The sequence below is a fragment of the Pleurodeles waltl genome, chromosome 2_2 (genome assembly GCF_031143425.1).
Source record: "Pleurodeles waltl isolate 20211129_DDA chromosome 2_2, aPleWal1.hap1.20221129, whole genome shotgun sequence".
In the NCBI taxonomy this organism is placed as follows: Eukaryota; Metazoa; Chordata; class Amphibia; order Caudata; family Salamandridae; genus Pleurodeles; species Pleurodeles waltl.
Genome location: NC_090439.1, coordinates 1,129,840,003 through 1,129,859,685, shown reverse-complemented (window position 1 = coordinate 1,129,859,685; position 19,683 = coordinate 1,129,840,003). Strand labels below are relative to the sequence as shown.

General features: G+C 46.3%; 1 protein-coding gene across 1 annotated transcript in view; it reads right to left on the bottom strand.

The window, feature by feature from the left end:
* Nucleotides 1–19,436, bottom strand: part of GPAA1 (glycosylphosphatidylinositol anchor attachment 1) — a 70,846-nt gene extending 51,410 nt beyond the window's left edge. The window contains exons 1-2 of the mRNA XM_069221007.1: nt 19,303–19,436; nt 7,666–7,774 (exon numbers count right to left, since the gene is read on the bottom strand). Of these exons, the coding sequence (XP_069077108.1) occupies nt 7,666–7,739 (74 nt within the window). The 5' untranslated portion in view covers nt 7,740–7,774; nt 19,303–19,436. The remainder of the gene's footprint in view (nt 1–7,665; nt 7,775–19,302) is intronic.
* Between the last annotated feature and the right edge of the window lie 247 nt (nt 19,437–19,683).

Genomic DNA, 19,683 nt, shown 5'->3' with positions numbered 1-19,683 from the left:
AAACTACCCTTAACACTGCAAACATTACTTATGTACACTTAAAAAAAAAAAAAAAAAAAGAAGAATAGTAGCATCTGACAGGTCAGAACAAAGGCTTATGGTAATATAGCAATTGTATTTACTAATGTGGCAATACCGCATACAAGTGTTAGGCTCAATGGGAAAGAAAAATATGTACTTCCCTACTTAGCAGTCATGCAATATGAACCTCGCTGCGACCTGCCCTTTGCCCCATCTACCTTTTAAGTCACTCCTCTGCTTCTGATGGGACCTTCCCACCCATAAGCGAACAATGTTTTCACAATGTTTCTAGCCTCGGTTTTATCAATGTGTTTTAACTATTATGTGCAAGACTGTCAGCATTAGGAAAATGGGAGAAAGGGCCACATATTCACAAGCTTACGACACTTACTCACAGTGGGAGGAGCAGGAAATGCATCTCTACGGAGGTCCTCTGAAGAACACATGTACACATCATCCTCGGACAAAGATAGGCCCAATCACAAGTTCCCTTACTGTTCACGTTGCTGTACTATTTCCAGGCACACACTTGCCAGAATGGATAGTTTAAATCTTAGCTCATTCCATACTATGCCTGATAGTGCTGGTTTGTTTTTATAGTATTTTAGATTTTCTATGACTTTGACAATTAACAAAACTGATATTGGATTTTCGCATAGGTCTACAAGCCCCCCTTCTCCACTGGTGAATGCTGGTGGGCTCTGATAGCCAGGCCATTTCTGACCAGATTTCACGTATTTATGGTTTATAAATGAACCTTTGAATCTATGAGGATTCATGGATTGTGCTGCTTGTCTGAGAAATGTGCGCTACTTTTGGCCTGACTGAACTAGACCTCACGATCCATCATTAGTATTGAAGGAGAACAAACACAACAAATGAATGAGTGGTGTCAAAGGACAGCTTGCACTGCGGACACTTGTGCTGCCCTTGTAGAGCAAGAGGTAAACCTTCCCCGCCAAGAGCTGCGCTGTACGTGTGGTGTAAGGGTTAGGTTTTCACTGCTCAGTTCTGCTCTACACATTTCAAGTCACTGTACAGCTTGCACTGCTGACACACAATGAAGGGAGTCAAGTGTTTATTTCTGAAACCCGTGCTGTATCTGGAGCATGAGTGCTGCACCTATACTGCTGATACCCGTGCTGTATCTGGTGCATGAGTGCTACACATACGTTGCTGATACCCGTGCTGTATCTGGCGCATGAGTGCTGCTGATACCCGTGCTGTATCTGGCGCATGAGTGCTGCACCTATGCTGCTGATACCCGTGCTGTATCTGGCGCATGAGTGCTGCACCTATGCTGCTGATACCCGTGCTGTATCTGGCGCATGAGTGCTACACCTATGCTGCTGATACCCGTGCTGTATGTGGCGCATGAGTGCTGCACCTATCCTGCTGATACCCGTGCTGTATCTGGCGCATGAGTGCTGCACCTATCCTGCTGATACCCGTGCTGTATCTGGCGCACGAGTGCTGCACCTATGCTGCTGAAACCCGTGCTGTATCTGGAGCATGAGTGCTGCACCTATACTGCTGATACCCGTGCTGTATCTGGCGCATGAGTGCTACACGTACGCTGCTACCCGTGCTGTATCTGGCGCATGAGTGCTGCACCTATACTGCTGATACCCGTGCTGTATCTGGAGCATGAGTGCTACACGTGTGCTGCTGATACCCGTGCTGTATCTGGCACATGAGTGCTACACCTATGCTGCTGATACCCGTGCTGGCGCATGAGTGCTGCACCTATGCTGCTGATACCCGTGCTGTATCTGGCGCATGAGTGCTGCACCTATGCTGCTGATACCCGTGCTGTATCTGGTGCATGAGTGCTGCATCTATGCTGCTGATACCCGTGCTGTATCTGGCACATGAGTGCTACACGTACGCTGCTGATACCCGTGCTGTATCTGGCGCATGAGTGCTGCAACTATGCTGCTGATACCCGTGCTGTATCTGGCGCATGAGTGCTGCACCTATACTGCTGATACCCGTGCTGTATCTGGCGCATGAGTGCTACACGTACGCTGCTGATACCCGTGCTGTATCTGGCGCATGAGTGCTGCACCTATACTGCTGATACCCGTGCTGTATCTGGCGCATGAGTGCTACACGTACGCTGCTGATACCCGTGCTGTATCTGGCGCATGAGTGCTGCAACTATGCTGCTGATACCCGTGCTGTATCTGGCGCATGAGTGCTACACGTACGTTGCTGATACCCGTGCTGTATCTGGCGCATGAGCGCTGCACCTATGCTGCTGATACCCGTGCTGTATCTGGCGCATGAGTGCTGCACCTATGTTGCTGATACCCGTGATGTATCTGGCGCATGAGTGCTGCACCTATGCTGCTGATACCCGTGCTGTATCTGGCGCATGAGTGCTGCACCTATGCTGATGATACCCGTGCTGGCGCATGAGTGCTGCACCTATGCTGCTGATACCCGTGCTGGCGCATGAGTGCTGCACCTATGCTGCTGATACCCGTGCTGTATCTGGCGCATGAGTGCTGCACCTATGCTACTGATACCCATGCTGTATCTGGCGCATGAGTGCTGCACCTATGCTGCTGATACCCGTGCTGTATCTGGCACATGAGTGCTACACGTACGCTGCTGATACCCGTGCTGTATCTGGCGCATGAGTGCTGCAACTATGCTGCTGATACCCGTGCTGTATCTGGCGCATGAGTGCTGCACCTATACTGCTGATACCCGTGCTGTATCTGGCGCATGAGTGCTACACGTACGCTGCTGATACCCGTGCTGTATCTGGCGCATGAGTGCTGCACCTATACTGCTGATACCCGTGCTGTATCTGGCGCATAAGTGCTACACGTACGCTGCTGATACCCGTGCTGTATCTGGCGCATGAGTGCTGCAACTATGCTGCTGATACCCGTGCTGTATCTGGCACATGAGTGCTACACGTACGTTGCTGATACCCGTGCTGTATCTGGCGCATGAGCGCTGCACCTATGCTGCTGATACCCGTGCTTTATCTGGCGCATGAGTGCTGCACCTATGCTGCTGATACCCGTGCTGTATCTGGCACATGAGTGCTACACGTATGCAGCTGATACACGTGCTGCATTTGTGGCATGCGAGTTGCCTACACTTACACCCCGTTGAACTCTTGGTGTTAGAAGTGCACTGCTGGTACTTGCGCTGTTCTATATGTTGGAGAGTTCATTTTCCAGTGCGTACCCGGGGGGACATAAATGACATGGCTCTGGCTGTGAGCCCACGACTCCCTGCGAGGCGACAAAGTGATGTCATATAATGTCAGTAACGTTAATGACAGGATAAGTGGGGGCTGCGATGCTGTATATCAAGAGGCTACAGACAATGGTTGTGATGTTGCACGAGACTCATTTGCGGGGAACCAAATGCTCTTTTCTGGGCAGGGATAGGTACAATAGGGTCTACCACTCAAGCTACACACAAGGATCCCGCAGAGTGGCTATACTCCTCAAATGCTCATTACCACTGGGTGTGCAGAAAGTGGCGACTGATTCCTTGGCCACTATGCCTTGGTCATGGGCTCTTGATGAAGGTCCATGCCTCACCATCCTTACTAGACCCTACCCTCCGTGGCATCTGATCACCCGGCCTGACCTGGCGGGGGGTGATTTCAATGCAGTTTTACAGTCCCCACTCTAACTCCCCATTGGAGGAGTCCATGCTGCTTGGCTGGGCTGCTGGATAGATGCAGTGGGATTGGTGGCTGTGTGGAGTAGGTGCCACCAAGACCAGCGGCACTTAACCTACTTTTCTGCCCCATGTGGTACCCTGTCCAGGCTGAACTATTTATTTGTCTCTACAACAGAGGCCGCATTGATCCCTGACTCCTGGATACTTCATCAGACGCTCTCTGATCACTCCCCAGTAGGTATCACTAGCAGCCAACCTTGGGGAGTGGAGTGGGGATTCGGCCACCTAAACCCTTGGTGGCTACTGGATGGCTCCTTTGAGGACCAGATTTGGACCAGCATCTCTGACTATTTCGAGCTTAACAAAGATACCACTTTGTCCCTGTCCCCCGATGGCAACCCTTCAATGCTGTTGCGAGGGGCACTGTGCTGTCCCTCATTAAAGAGAGCTCTCAAGACAGGGATGCCAAAATAAGGTGACTTGAGGTATTGGTGACCGATTTGAAGGCCGCCTATGCTGACAGCCCCATGGACACGGGGTGCTGTGGCAACTGGAACTGGTCAGGACCACCCCAGGCAAAAGCTTCATGACACCGCTAGCATGGGTTGACTCCACTCCCAGGGCAGAATCTATGAACTGAGTGATCAGGCAGGGACACTGATGCACTGGCTAGCAAAAAGAGGTCGGGTTCCACGGCTGGTCCCTGAGATACGCACGCCTGAAGGGTGCACCACCACGCTGACATGGGACATTGCAATGGAGTTCACCTCTCACTATATGACGCTGTATGCCCATCAGCCTACGGTAGAGGCTGAGCGTGAACATCCCCTGGTTCAAGACATAACTGTGCACGGGGTGTCCATGAGCAAATGAGAGGACCTCCACCTCCCTATCGCAGGAACAGAATCTAGGCGTCCCTTGCCACCATGCCCTCAGTTAGAACGCTGGGTCCCAAAATGGCTTTCCAGAAGAGTTCTTTAAAAAGTTCTCCTCCCTACTGGCCCCCCACCGCATGGCCCTGTATGATGATACTCTTGTACAGCAAGTTCTGCCCTACGATCTTAGAGGGGCGACGATCACGGTTATAGATACATCGGGAAAACCCCCAGACTCCTGTGCTTCCTGCTGTCCCATTTCACTCATCAAGTCAAAATCCTCATGAAAGTTCTTGCTACATGCTTGGACCAGGTTATATGTTCTCTGGTCCACAGGGATCGAAACAGATTCATGCCAGAGAAGGGCACCAGGCATTGAGTGCGATGACTGTCTGTATCGCTGGCATAGCTGGCCGAGCTAAATGAGGACAGTGCCCTGCTCCTGGTTGGCATAGAGTGAGCTACTGATACAGTGCAAAGGACATTTATGATGGAAGTTTTACGTAGAATGGGCTTTGAGCCCCGCCACCTTGCTATCCTATTTACAGACTTGTGGGCTCAGATCAGAGTGAATGCAATCCTGTGGGATGCAACAGGGCTGCCTGCCCTTAAATCCCCTTATGTTCGCTGTAGTGATGTAGCCCCTTGCAGAGTTTACCCATGTGGAAGCCAGAGCACCGGGGTTCTGCTGGAAAAGAGGACATGAGGACAGGGTCTCCCTCTATGCAAACAACATGATGTTGCATGTCCAGCACCCAGAAGCTACGCTTCCCTGTGTTATGGAACTCCTCAGGATCTACGGGGATATGTTGGCCTTGCGGGTGAACGGGGGCAAGTTAGTGCTGGTACCAATTAGGAGCGACAACACTGGGTTGGTGGAAGGCACGGGTCTGTGTGTTGCTGGAGACTACTTCTCATACTCAAGCATGATGATCGCCCATACCCCTCAGTGCAGTTGGAACCTCAACATTGCACAGCTCCTGATGGAGTTTCGCGAGTGGGCTACCTTGCCTCTCTCCTTGGCGGGCTTGGGCGCCCTCTTAAAGATGATTTGCTCCCTTGCTTTCTGTATGTTCTGCAACACTAGACTTACGCGCTCCCCTCTTCTTCTTCAGTCCTTCATCAGCAACTTCCTTTGGGTGGGTAAGACACCCCAGGTGTCCTACAGGAAGTGCCGTTGGTTGATGTATGAGTCGGGGCTGGGATGGGCCGATGCACAGTTATACTACTTGGTCTCCCACTTGGTTCCGATTAATGGCTGGCTGCATGGCGACAGACACGACCCTGCTTATGTTCAGTCTGTTGAGGCACAAAGGCTTCTTAATTTGCTTTACTCTGGCGCTCTGCATAATTTTCTACCCCCCATCACTAGACTCCCAGTCCTTTGTTGGTACGCGGCCCTCAGGCATATCAAATGGTATTGTGTCCTGATGGCTGCGGCCCCTCTGTGGTGGGGTAGCTGGCTGGGGCACACTGCCAGACTTGTGGGGTTTTCCCAATGGGAGCCCACTGGAATCCTATGTGAACCTAGACAGGCTGGGAAGAGAGGGTATCTTGCGACTCTATAAGACCATTGTAAACAACTTGCCAAACTCCCTCCATTGGCTTCAAGTGCTGTTGGAGCGGGACCTAGGGGCACTGGAGGATGCTGATTGGATGGAGGCCATGAAGGCGCCCAGAGCACTGGCAATCTACCTGCGCCTCAGACTCAATCAATGTAAACATTTTTATAGATCATACTATGACCCAGATAGGTTGTGGCGCACTGGCAGACTGGCCAGTCCGGCCTGCCTGAAGAGTGCGGAGTCACCTGGCTCATTTTATGACGTGATCTGGGAATGCCAAGTGATACAAAGACACCAACGGTCCGATAACAAGGTGCCTGGGGGTGATGGTCAGGCCCTTAGACTTAGACCTGAAGGTCATCCTGCTGGGCCTCATGGGTGAGTTTAGGGGCACGCGCAGTGCAAGCTCCCTGGTAGCACTGGGATACATAGTAGCCAAACGCGACATAGTCCTACATGGGCTAGGGGCCCTCCCCCACTGTCACCGAGTGGATGAGAGGTATGGACAGCTGCGCCACAATGGAGGAACTGGTGTATAAAAACGAGAGTAAGCAAAAAATATGCCAAGATTTGGGGTTCATGGTTCACATCTGTGACGGTTGGAACTCGATTCCTGTATAGTCGAAGTGACCTTGTTATTGCAACGCTGCGACATTTCCCTGTTCTGATGTATTGTAAGATGGACCTCACCCGTCACAGGTTATTTGATATTTGCCTGTTTTGTAATAATAAAAATCCAATCAAAAGATCTTTAAAAAATAAATTAAAAAGAAAAAAGAGTTAAGTGCACTACAAATACCCATGTGACACAGGTGATGTGATATTCAGCCTCAGCTTCATGTGCTGTAGTACGAATGGTGCAAGAGGGGAATGTAGTGTGAAACCTGTGCCACACCAGCACTCTGTGAGGGAAGCTTTCACTGATGTAATGTCTAAGGGATGCCTGCACCATTACTCCATGCGAGAGAAGCTTGAGGGCTGTGCGTGGTGTGCCTTATATTGCTGTTATGGGCAATACATCTATATATCATAGACTGCCGGTTATGCTTTTTCTGATTTTTACACCTTCCTACGGATAGAAAACAATGTTTTACCTAGCCATATTTATTATTTATGAAGAGAAAAAATACAGAGGTCTTCTTTTTCAGTGAATTTCCAATCAGTTGCTCACAACTACTCTATCAACATCAATGCAGACTGACAGCAAGGGGAGATCAGTAAAGCAGTGGAATTTCCACAATTTATACTGCAGTGCTGTTTTCAGATGGTTTTATTCTAATATAAGTAACTGCTTGAAGAACTGAAACTCAATTGGTGTAATCATGTGAGTGGGCATTTGTCAATACAATAGTTGCAACATAGTTTTTCGCAGAACACATTAGATGTGGATACGTTAAGCAAAAAATGAATAAGAATAAATACGGTTGGACATGTTAACACAAATACGGCCACATGTAGGCCATAAAGCAGAAGCTATGTTTGTAAACAAAAGAGTTTCTGTGGAGTGACACTGGCTGTAAAACGGGGTACTGTCCTACCCAGTCACGTACCAGAGAGGAGTGTTAAGCCTGGTGATGAGTCGCGACAGAGCTCGTCTGCGGTTCGGATCTGACAGCAGCCCCATGGCTTTATCACTGGGCACAAGTCAATGAGAAGTCTCTAGGGGGAGATGTCAAACAGCATTAGCAACGACTAATGACTAGCAAATACTACGTTTTACAAACAGTAAAGTATATACATGCGCAGTCCCAGCGGTGAAGCTGTCGAACAGGGCACCCCATATGATTCAGTGGAACATTCTAAAGTTACACACTTAAGGATGTATTGAAAGTGATAACAGTGATTACCTGGTTTCTTTATCGTTACCACTTTGCTAGGATTTGGACCTACTGGAACACCTCAAAAGGATATTCCCAAATTGTAATTAATATTTCTTCAGATTTCAAAATATATTCAGTTATAAAAACATCGTTAATTTTACGGCTTTTCCCAGTTCATATTATGATACATCTTTGAACCTTAAGAAAAAATGCCAGTAAACGAGAAAACACAAGACAGGATATGGAAAATACAGCAATTAGTGTTTCTAACATTACCATGAAAAGCAAAGGGCAATGATGATTGAAGAAGAAAAATTGTGATATTTTGCCAAGTGTTTGGACAACTTTAGGTCTTTTGAATGCGGCTTTGCTGAAAAATATTCCTGGACTTCCAATGCATGTATCAATATGTGCACATATACATATTAAAATATTTAGAATTGGAGCATGCATACGTTTCATACATTCCCTATATGTATACATAAATAAGTAGATAGTACTGAGAGAACATTCACTTCACTATATTTAAGGCAGAAACAACACTCCATAGGTTAACATGTTTGCAGATTCAGTGACACTTTTCTTACCATTCAAATTTGCATGAGTCTTCACAATAATGGCATACAAACTAAAACAACAAAATCAATAAGCATTGTCAAAACCGACAGGTCATGCCTTTGGCACCCACTCAATTTGCCGTGCAGCATGGCAAAAGGGGAAAAAAGCAAATAGACAAAATGCATGATGACGGAGTGGTAATGTCAATTTGTAGGTGTGCAAATAAAAATGTGTGATAACATATGAGAGGTGTTTTCTTCTTTTTTTTTTCAAACACCAAATTAGACGGATCGGTAAATGTGAAAAAAAAATGAAAACAAGAAAATATAAAAAGAAAGAAAAAAGACAGAGGAGTTCAACAAAGGTTTGGGTGAGGCAAGCAACGGGGGAGGGGGGCAGAGGAGGAGGGTAAAAGCAGCACCTGAGGAAAGTAACACATTAGCTGTGGGAGAAACAGATAAGCAAGAAATCAAGACAGAGTATGGAGTATGAGGGTGGATATTAGGCGCAGCAGGAGAAGCACACAAAGAACAGAGCTGGAAAACACATGCAGTCATATGACATGCTTAAGCACAAAGAAAAAACAAGCATTTGCAACGCAACAGGTCTTGCATTACGCCAAGTTAGAGCTATTAGCACTGTAAACTCCAAACTGAAAAAAAATCTAGCACGATCGCACAGTGTAAACACAGCGCAATCGCGCTGTGAAATAAAGAGAAAAAGTAGTCCAGAAACCATACAGAAAACATGGAGCCTTGTATGTTTCCAGTAGTTTACCGTTGCTCTTGAGGAGGGCTAAACACTGGAAAAGGCATGACGTATGCATGCCTTTCACAAATGAAAACAAGCAGATTTTAAAAGGCAAGCCCACGAACCAATGAAAGTGACTTTGCGCTCGCCTCTAATAAGGTATGTAAAAGCGAGCAGTGGAAGGATAGAACCCTACCAATTATCAAGATGGTAAAGAGGCTATGCTCCAGAGGAGCTGTCTGGTAGGTTAGACGTAAAAATATTAATATGAGTATTTAATTCCTTATTACTTTTATCACATTTTCCAAATGTTCAATGTAAAATACATCATTACCACAATTACCTACACAAAAAAAGATCATGAAGGATTAATCATTTTTATACAATAAAATCTTAAGTCACTCCAAACCCACCCTGAAACCTCCCATTCGTACAAACTCATCCACACTGTCTGTTGAGTCCCTCTCCATGTTGAGTAGTTAAGAAATCCCTGGGGGCACACGGCTGGATGTTATGAGTATGTAAGAGTTTGTGTGTGTCAGTGCCAGACTATGTAGCATACAAATTGATTACCTCCTGAATGCCGCTGACCATCCTGGTTGGCCCATCTCTGTGAAGAGATCGCATATGACAAAAGTATATCACAGGTTAAGGGGAATCTTTTTGAGCGCATGTTCTTTTGAGATGTAAGATTAAACTAGGGGTGTGGAGTCTTGGTTCAACCTTAGACAAGAATTCTGACAGTTTCTCTGGATGTTAATCTGGACTTTTCAGCAGCATGTAATGATTTACTAACATCAAGTAACCCACTGTGGCCTCCTTAGTAGCCGGGGGGCGGGGGAATAATAGAAAAACACACTGAAGGCAGGATTGTAAAGTGTTTTCCAAAATATTCAAGCACCACAACTTTCTGGTTATTTGGAAGTGAGCTGCCAATACTGAAAACTGCACGGCATTAGAGGAATAAAGCAGATGCCAAAGCAAGTGCAAGGACAGGGCTCGGATTAGTGCAGGGAAGAGGATAAACTGAGAAGAGAGAGGTGATTAGAAAGTTTTGAAGCAAGGTACCATCCTCAGATGGAGAGAATGTTACGCCACAGAGTGCATTATTGTCATCAGTATGTGAAACAATTTTGGTAGAAAAAATGTTTTTCCTTGAAGAGAAGGAGTGGAATTGTCATTCTAAAAGTCAGGAAGCCATCTGTAGAACTCCTGATTGGAGTCAAAGTCTAACACTTCACCCATAGCTGTCTGCCAACGCCCAAACAAGAGCCCACAAAACAGAAACAGTCTTTTGGGAAGTCCCTTAATTTTCCTTCAAGCAAGACAGGTCACTATAACACACCTGTCAAAAATCCACAGTTATTTCATAAAAAAATTATAATAAAAACTGAATAAAAAAGTTCAGGTCTACAGGTAGAGCAGATCGGGGATGTTTCCAGCCAAAATACCCCTGAACTATCAGGGGTCATTTTTGTCAAAAGTATTGTTTGCATTATTAACTGTCTGTATCTACTGAAGGAAGATCTGGGAAAGCAATATATTGTTGTTTCCCAAACTAATTCGGTCTCAGTACCTGGAGAAATCACAATGAATGCTCACCGTGTACAAACCATGCACACCTTCACACTTACCTTCAGATTAAATAAATAAAATTTAAAAAAAGGCAGGAAAGATATTGGGTATCAATTAAAGTGAATTGTATACCACAATCAGAGATCAGGTATAATTCACATTCGTTCCTGGAATAAGCATGTAATGGGATTGCAAGGGAGTTTTGGCAAAACAGAAGTTGACGCTTAAAATATTAACTATAAAATTTCAAAACACTTATGTGCCAATTACAACTGTTCTATCAATCTACATTATGAGACACCCCATAATAAAAACAAAATGTCCCAATTGCGTGGAAGGGCATACTGTATACGAGAAAAATTGATATAACTGCAAAGAAGTCACATGCATATATGAAGGATAATTTACAAATGAAATTTGGCAATGATTTAGTGTTAGTGGCATTAGTTCACAGTGGTGTTCTGGGGGTGAGAGTCCGGTTGGCAGCTATATAAGAGAGTTCACTACTCTTTTGCCTTAGTGGAGATGAAATACCTATGGGGTGGGGGTCAGAGAGACACGTTTCGTGCCGGGGCCCTGGTTCCCCAATTCGTTATAATTTTTACTTTTGACAAAAAATGATCCCTGATAGTTTAGGGGTATTTTGGCTGGAAACACCCACATATGCTCTACCTGTAGACCTGAACTGTGAAAGAAGGATCAAATAGAAATATGCCTTGGGTCAGCTGGGTCAGCTAATACAAGTGTGCTCCTCAAATAAACGTTTTTCAGACTTGAATGTGATTTTACGTCTTAGGGATAACAGTAGGTAATGACTCCCTTTATTTTCACATGCCAGCTAGTAAGGCTAAAATGCCGACGTGTCTACGGCAAGAAGCCCAGCCTGGTTTTACCAGTACATGTATATGGTGACAGACCTTTTTTTGTGTCCTGGGGAAATCAAAGAATACGAAGCAATATCCTGTGTACACACATATTTCAAGCTAACAATGCCACTACACTCCAGCTACTCTCAATAGGTACTCGACTCTCTAGAGACTAGTGAAGGAGAGCAGACAAGACCTAATCTAGAGGTAGGCGCTTGAAAACCAGACATAGTACACCTTTAAATAACTCTCCAATCCGGGTCCATGTAGTGCTTTAATTTAAGGTGAAACCAGCACTTTTATTTACAGTGATGTAAAAGCGGCGGGTACATATGTGATGCACATCAGAAACCAGGACATTTATCATGTTTACTCCGGAGGGACTAGATTTTCTATTGCATTGACCATGAGGCAAATGTTATTCTCTGGATGCACTAAAACATCCCAACAAAGCCTCAACAGGTGCGTGAAAGAGATGTCATACAGTCAAGAAACCTCGTGTTGAAAAGTTTGACCCTCAGTTTAAACGGTCTCCAGCTATAACACAAATCACCTCAGCAAGCTGATGCTCCAGAGGCTGAGGTTCCCACCAGCCAAATAGTAAGATTCTTGCTTTCAAAAACCCACCAGGCAATGGCTTCTGTCAGACTCTTTGTGTCTAAGTCGATGGTGCCCTGAGGATTGGGTCAAGGAGTGACAGTTCATGTTTTCATGTTTCGAGAGACTAATTAAGGTCATAACTGGTCTCGAGCTTTTTGAAGCAAGACATATGAAGAAGTATGCAGTTATGATGAATGACGTACTTCTCCGGGTCCTTTTCATGTACCTGTTACTCAAAAACGACTGGTTGCAATTGGAGTTTTCCAAAGGTGGGAGGGGGAGATCCATTTGGCTGGGGGCACTAACTAGAAAACGGTTTCCCAGTTCCCACTTGAGTTTAGACATTGGAACTAACTACAGCTTAAAATAACAACATCTGTGAACCATACAGGGAGTGCAGAATTATTAGGCAAGTTGTATTTTTGAGGATTCATTTTATTATTGAACAACAACCATGTTCTCAATGAACCCAAAAAACTCATTAATATCAAAGCTGAATATTTTTGGAAGTAGTTTTTAGTTTGTTTTTAGTTTTAGCTATGTTAGGGGAATATCTGTGTGTGCAGGTGGCTATTACTGTGCATAATTATTAGGCAACTTAACAAAAAACAAATATATACCCATTTCAATTATTTATTATTACCAGTGAAACCAATATAACATCTCAACATTCACAAATATACATTTCTGACATTCAAAAACAAAACAAAAACAAATCAGTGACCAATATAGCCACCTTTCTTTGCAAGGACACTCAAAAGCCTGCCATCCATGGATTCTGTCAGTGTTTTGATCTGTTCACCATCAACATTGCGTGCAGCAGCAACCACAGCCTCCCAGACACTGTTCAGAGAGGTGTACTGTTTTCCCTCCTTGTAAATCTCACATTTGATGATGGACCACAGGTTCTCAATGGGGTTCAGATCAGGTGAACAAGGAGGCCATGTCATTAGATTTCCTTCTTTTATACCCTTTCTTGCCAGCCACGCTGTGGAGTACTTGGACGCGTGTGATGGAGCATTGTCCTGCATGAAAATCATGTTTTTCTTGAGGGATGCAGACTTCTTCCTGTACCACTGCTTGAAGAAGGTGTCTTCCAGGAACTGGCAGTAGGACTGGGAGTTGAGCTTGACTCCATCCTCAACCCGAAAAGGCCCCACAAGCTCATCTTTGATGATACCAGCCCAAACCAGTACTCCACCTCCACCTTGCTGGCGTCTGAGTCGGACTGGAGCTCTCTGCCCTTTACCAATCCAGCCACGGGCCCATCTATCTGGCCCATCACTCTCATTTCATCAGTCCATTAAACCTTAGAAAAATCAGTCTTGAGATATTTCTTGGCCCAGTCTTGACGTTTCAGCTTGTGTGTCTTGTTCAGTGGTGGTCGTCTTTCAGACTTTCTTACCTTGGCCATGTCTCTGAGTATTGCACACCTTGTGCTTTTGGGCACTCCAGTGATGTTGCAGCTCTGAAATATGGCCAAACTGGTGGCAAGTGGCATCGTGGCAGCTGCACGCTTGACTTTTCTCAGTTCATGGGCAGATTTTTTGCGCCTTGGTTTTTCCACACGCTTCTTGCGACCCTGTTGACTATTTTGAATGAAACGCTTGATTGTTCGATGATCACGCTTCAGAAGCTTTGCAATTTTAAGAGTGCTGCATCCCTCTGCAAGATATCTCACTATTTTTGACTTTTCTGAGCCCGTCAAGTCCTTCTTTTGACCCATTTTGCCAAAGGAAAGGAAGTTGCCTAATAATTATGCACACCTGATATAGGGTGTTGATGTCATTAGACCACACCCCTTCTCATTACAGAGATGCACATCACCTAATATGCTTAATTGGTAGTAGGCTTTCGAGCCTATACAGCTTGGAGTAAGACAACATGCATAAAGAGGATGATGTGGTCAAAATACTAATTTGCCTAATAATTCTGCACTCCCTGTATAACCGTTAAAGATTGAGGGACAGATGTATCAAAGGGTTTTACCCATTCTGTGTCTATGGGAAAATGTGTTTGTACATGTGGCCCTTAGACCAGTCCCCATAATAGGGGTGTGAGTAGTCTAAATTTCCAGAAGTCTTAATACACAAGGGTCTGGGTGCAATGTGCATTTGGATTTTTTGCATCTATGAAAAACTTCTGAGGTGAAAAACAGACTAAAGACACAAATGAGGCCCCATCTCGAATGCCGACCATGCAATTGCAAGTTCTATGCCTGTAGAACCTCAATAGATTGAATTTGCATCAAAGGCAAGCCCTTCCACGCTAGGACTGCGACCTTTGTCAGCATCCCTGGTCTTCTCTCCCTCCCCAATGCACCCTCAATCCTGGCCACCACTCCCCCAGACTACTGCCTCGCTACACCACACAACACAGAGGGAGAATTCTTGTGTGCTTCCTACACGTTTCTGTGTACTTGCTCATACCACAAATGTACTGCACCCACACCAACAGCATTCAACACCCCACTCTCTCACACTGAAACCACAACCACCCACACAACACTCTTGGATCTGGGACCTGCTGCACAACAAAGCACCAGATCTACTTTTCCTCACGGAAACCTAGCAGAACCCAGCCACAGCACCTGACTTCACCACAAGATCACCAGATAAGACAGACTTTACAAGCCTGAAGGGGGAATCATCATCATCCACAAGATCATCAGCTTCACCACCTCCATATGCACATCACCCTCCAACATGAAATACCTGCTGGTCATGCTCACTGTCACAGCCAACTTCACGATATGTGGCACTCCCATCTAGAGACTACCAAGGCCATGTACCAACTTCATAGACACCATCAGACTTTGGTGCACCACTTGCCCTTGACGCTAGCAATTACATCCTACCTGGTGACCTGAACTTTCTCCAGAAAGAACAAGCTGACTCCAACTAAAAAGCACCTCATTGAAGACCTTGGAAACCTGAGCATCACCAAGTGAGTAAAAGGACCTAATAGACCCTATTCCACAATTTTTCAACCCCATACAACTCCACATCAGTCTGCTGGACAGAACATTACCTTGTCAAGTTCAGCATCCCTGTCCTGAACTAACGTGCATCACTGCCGCAAGACTAGCCTGCCAAAACAGGAACACCATTACTCACAAGGACTGCAACACTGCTCTCAACACCCACTGATTCAAACACAGCAACAGCCCCCTAAAGCAGTCAAGAATTTCAACAATTAGATCGCCTTTTACACCAACTTCCTGACCCCCATCAAACACAGCAATACAACAAGATGGAGACCCCAGGACGGTTGATTAATGTAGGAACTTGAACTGATGAAATGCCACTGCAAACAACGAGCAAAAAAGGAAAAGGTGAGAGAACAATACAGGCAGTAGTACATTCAAATCTGGCCTAATACGTTATCACCAAATAATCTGGACCACCAAATGCACCGTTCTGGCAAACCGCATTGATGCTAGCACAAACAGAAGCAAAACAAACACACACACACACATATATATATATATATATGTACATACATCTTTGCCATCCTGAAGGATTTCACCTCACTTGCAGCTACCTCTACCTCAATCTCCCCTCTCCAACAATCGCTCTCAATTTTTGAGCAACAAAATCAAAGCTATTTACAGAAACTTCAACCTGCAGCTGGATTTACGGCCTTGACAAATGCCTATCAATGTTATCCAGATAACAAATGCTAACCCATGGACCATCATCACCCCAGAAGAAAACTCCTCCACCATGACATCCTTCCACTCAGGGGCCCATGGGAAACCTGCCCCGACCAAGCCTACACCAGAGGACAGCAACCCATCAGAGCAATGCTGAATGCCTTCACCTCTTACATGAACTTAGCCACATGCTTGGAAACCCACTGTACTCCCACTGCTGAAGAAACCCTCTGCGGACACATCAAGACTTGCAGCGACAGACTGATCTCCCTGCTACCATTCCCAACCAAGGTCTTATAGAAAATCATCAACAGACGCCTCACCAAATACCTCAATGACCACCAGCTCCTCAAAACCACTCAGTCTGGTTTCAGACACAACAAAAGCACTGAAACTGCCATTATTGCTGCCACAGATTGCATCCGCATGACTCTGGACATAGGAGCCACAATGGCCTCCTGGACCTCTCCGCAGTTTCACAAAGGTTCTCAACCTATCCTCAACCAACATCAACACATGGTCGGAATCCAAGGACACGCACAACGATGGATCTGCTTTTTCCTGACTGGAAGAACTCAGTTAGTCTGCTTGCCACTGTGTCCTCATCTGCGGAGACCCTCCCAGAACCTGACCCTCTTCAGTGTATACATCATCCCTTCAACCAGCATCGTCAGCTCTCACAACATCAACATCTTCTCCTATGCCAATGACATGTAACACATTCTCTCCCTCAGAGACAAGAACCCAGTATCTGGATCAAGCTCATTGATTGCATGATTGAAATCAAGAACTGGAGGAAGACCCACTCTCTGAAGCTGAACACCGACAACAGTGACATTCTGATTTTTGGGAAGAGCACTTCCCTGGGGGAATCCACCTGGGCCCATATTACTAAAAGGGTGCGCTTTCCCTGTTTGCACCACGTCATACCTTTAAACTTGTGCACCAGGTGCAAACAGGGAAAGTGCGCCCTATTATGAAAAATGCGCTGTCATCAGGACAGCCTAAAAATAGTGCTGCCTGGAGGCAGTGCATTGAAGTGAAATACGGAGCAGCTGTTTAAAGGCTGCTCCGTGTTTATCTGCACAGGCAGCAACCTTCCTGCACTTTCAAAAGTGATTAGAGATCCCTTTGCAGGAGGGTGCAGTGAGTGACTCAATCCGCCTGCTGAGGGGTGCCTGGGGACTGGGCAATGGGACCCCCTTTAACTCCTTGAGAGAGAGCTGCCCCCCAGAGGGCATACTGAGAGTGCACCATCATTTTGTGCCATACTTTTAGTGCACCTCCTAAGGCCATGTTTGTCTCTACACCCACGGCTGTAATACGACTTGGGTTCAGAGGCAAAGTGATTCTTCATTTCCATGGGACCACCCACCCATACAAATGAGATGAGGCCCTCTCGTAAGAGCCCTGGCGCTACATAAGCACCACCGTTATCTATGTTACAGAAGGGGCCAACATCTGCATCCCCTTCTGTAAAACCAAAGTGTCCCGTGGGGCACATAGTGGGTACACATGCCCAATGTGACCCCGGGGAATTTTCTGTAATACAGCCCCTGATGGCCAACAGACCTAGGACCGACATCCATTCCTACCACCCACACCAAGAACCTCAGGCTCGTCATAGACATCAAACTAGACATGACCACCCAAGTGAACACCATCACTGCCTCATGCTTCCATACTGTGAAGATAAAGGATACATTTTCAAATGACTGCCAATCAGCACTGAGAAAACAGGTAAGCATGCTCTTGTTACATGCAAGCTAGATTACAATAAGACCCTCTATGCCAGGATCAACAAAAAGAAACTCACCAGACGGCTGTGGACCATTCAGGACCCATCGCCCAGAATCACTCCTAACCTCTCACAATGCACACACATCAGACCTCACCTGAAGGTCAACTGCCAAACCCTGATTCACAAATGAGCATAATTCAAACTCATCATCCACACTTTGGAGGCACTACATACCACTGGCCTAGTACACCTCAACGATTGCATCTGCTTTGACAAACCTTCAACACACTTTTGCTTATCTGGACTCCTACTTGCATATATTCATAGCATATGGAAAACAAAATCTGACAATCAAACCTTCTCTCAAATTGCTGCTTAAGGGTGGCACAACCTACACTTAAGAGCCTCCTCCTTACTTATTGAATTCTGCAAGAAGCTGAAGACCTGGCTTTTCGAACAGTCCCACTATGCCTTAGGTTTGGATAGACGCACAACTGCTCAGCAGCAGGATACCTTCCCAGAGGATAGTGCATCCTACCAACACGCATAACTTAACATTTAGATGGGGGCATAGTAGCATGCAAGAGAGAGAAAGCCTTTGTCCCTGCGTCACAGTACAAAGTAGGTTGTCAAGATAAGAGGTGCAGATTCCATCAGAAGTGGAGCTCTGTGAGACCATAGGCCTTTGGGAAGCGTTCCATGTCCCCCTTTTCCCCCCAAGGCATGCACACCACTCAGGTCCAGTTACACGATGCAGACAACTACAGAGCGGTGCCTGCTTTCCTGTTGAAAGCCATGTCTGCTGGCAGTAAAAGATAGTGCCGCAATCTTCCCAAATGCGGTCTTATTATTTTGGGTAAATAAACTCAGTGCACCAAAAACAGAACCATGCTATTCTTGAAAATAATTCCCCTGCAAATATGGCAGCTTTTTATGTGGTAAATCCATGGGTTTGGCTTCCAAATATGAGCTTGTCATTTTGATCTAGTAGTCTCAAACAATACTTCCGCACCCAGCGGCCACTGTTTTATTTTGTCATTTTTATCTCTTTGTATTTTACTTCCTTTTCATTTTACCTTCATTGTAATGATTTTAAGTAATCGTGCAAGAACGTGTATTGTCTGGAATAATGCCGCACGTGTAGATAATGTGGCTCGGATACCCGTGCATCTCAATCACGTGCTAGAGATGGTCCTCATACTCGAGTATGAGCTATGAAATATCAGGAGTGAAGACCGCGAGCCAGAACAACCACAAAACTGATGCAGGGCACAACGCCTAGGAGCCGCATGCCCACTACCGGGAAAGAAGGCGCGCATGATGTCATGGGGTAATGACAGGTCGGGCAGGCAGCAGGTGCCTCGCCAGCTAAGAGGGAGACATCCAAGGAGGCAGCGGTCCACATTAGAGGCGCATGCGAAGCGTTTGCCCTGGGTCACCCATGAGGACCACAGTGAGGTAATCAAGGGAACAACTTCCTGATCCCAACCCTATATGCGCCAGAAATTTAGATTTCGGTGGGAAGGGTAAGTGGGTGGAAGTCTGGCCATGTGCCAGGCACTCCTTAATTACACAAAGTCTGGGGCTACTCCGGGTTCAGGGGCCACCTGGCCGTTACTTACACGGTCCTCCCGGGGAGTCTGACTGAGGTTTATCTCCGTCGTTGCTTCCGCGGATGTCATTCGCTGCATTTCCAGCACTTCCGGGTCGCGTAGACCCGATCCCACATTGGAACACAATGTGGGCGTGGTCTGGGGCGAGGGCGGAAAAAGTAAGGTGGAAGGCCACACAAGATTGGAGCATTTACGACATCTCAGCCAATCCTAGTGCGGCGCACGGAGCTCTGAAGTGCTGATTGGCTGTGGAGTCTGCCTGTTCCTCTCGACAGTTGATGGGCGTGGCCCGCCGCCCGCAGGGGCGCAGCCGGGGCAGGAAGTGGCTCGAGGGCGGTCGGCCATGGAGCGGCCGGTGAGAGTCCCTCTCGCCCGGGCCTTCGTTCTTGC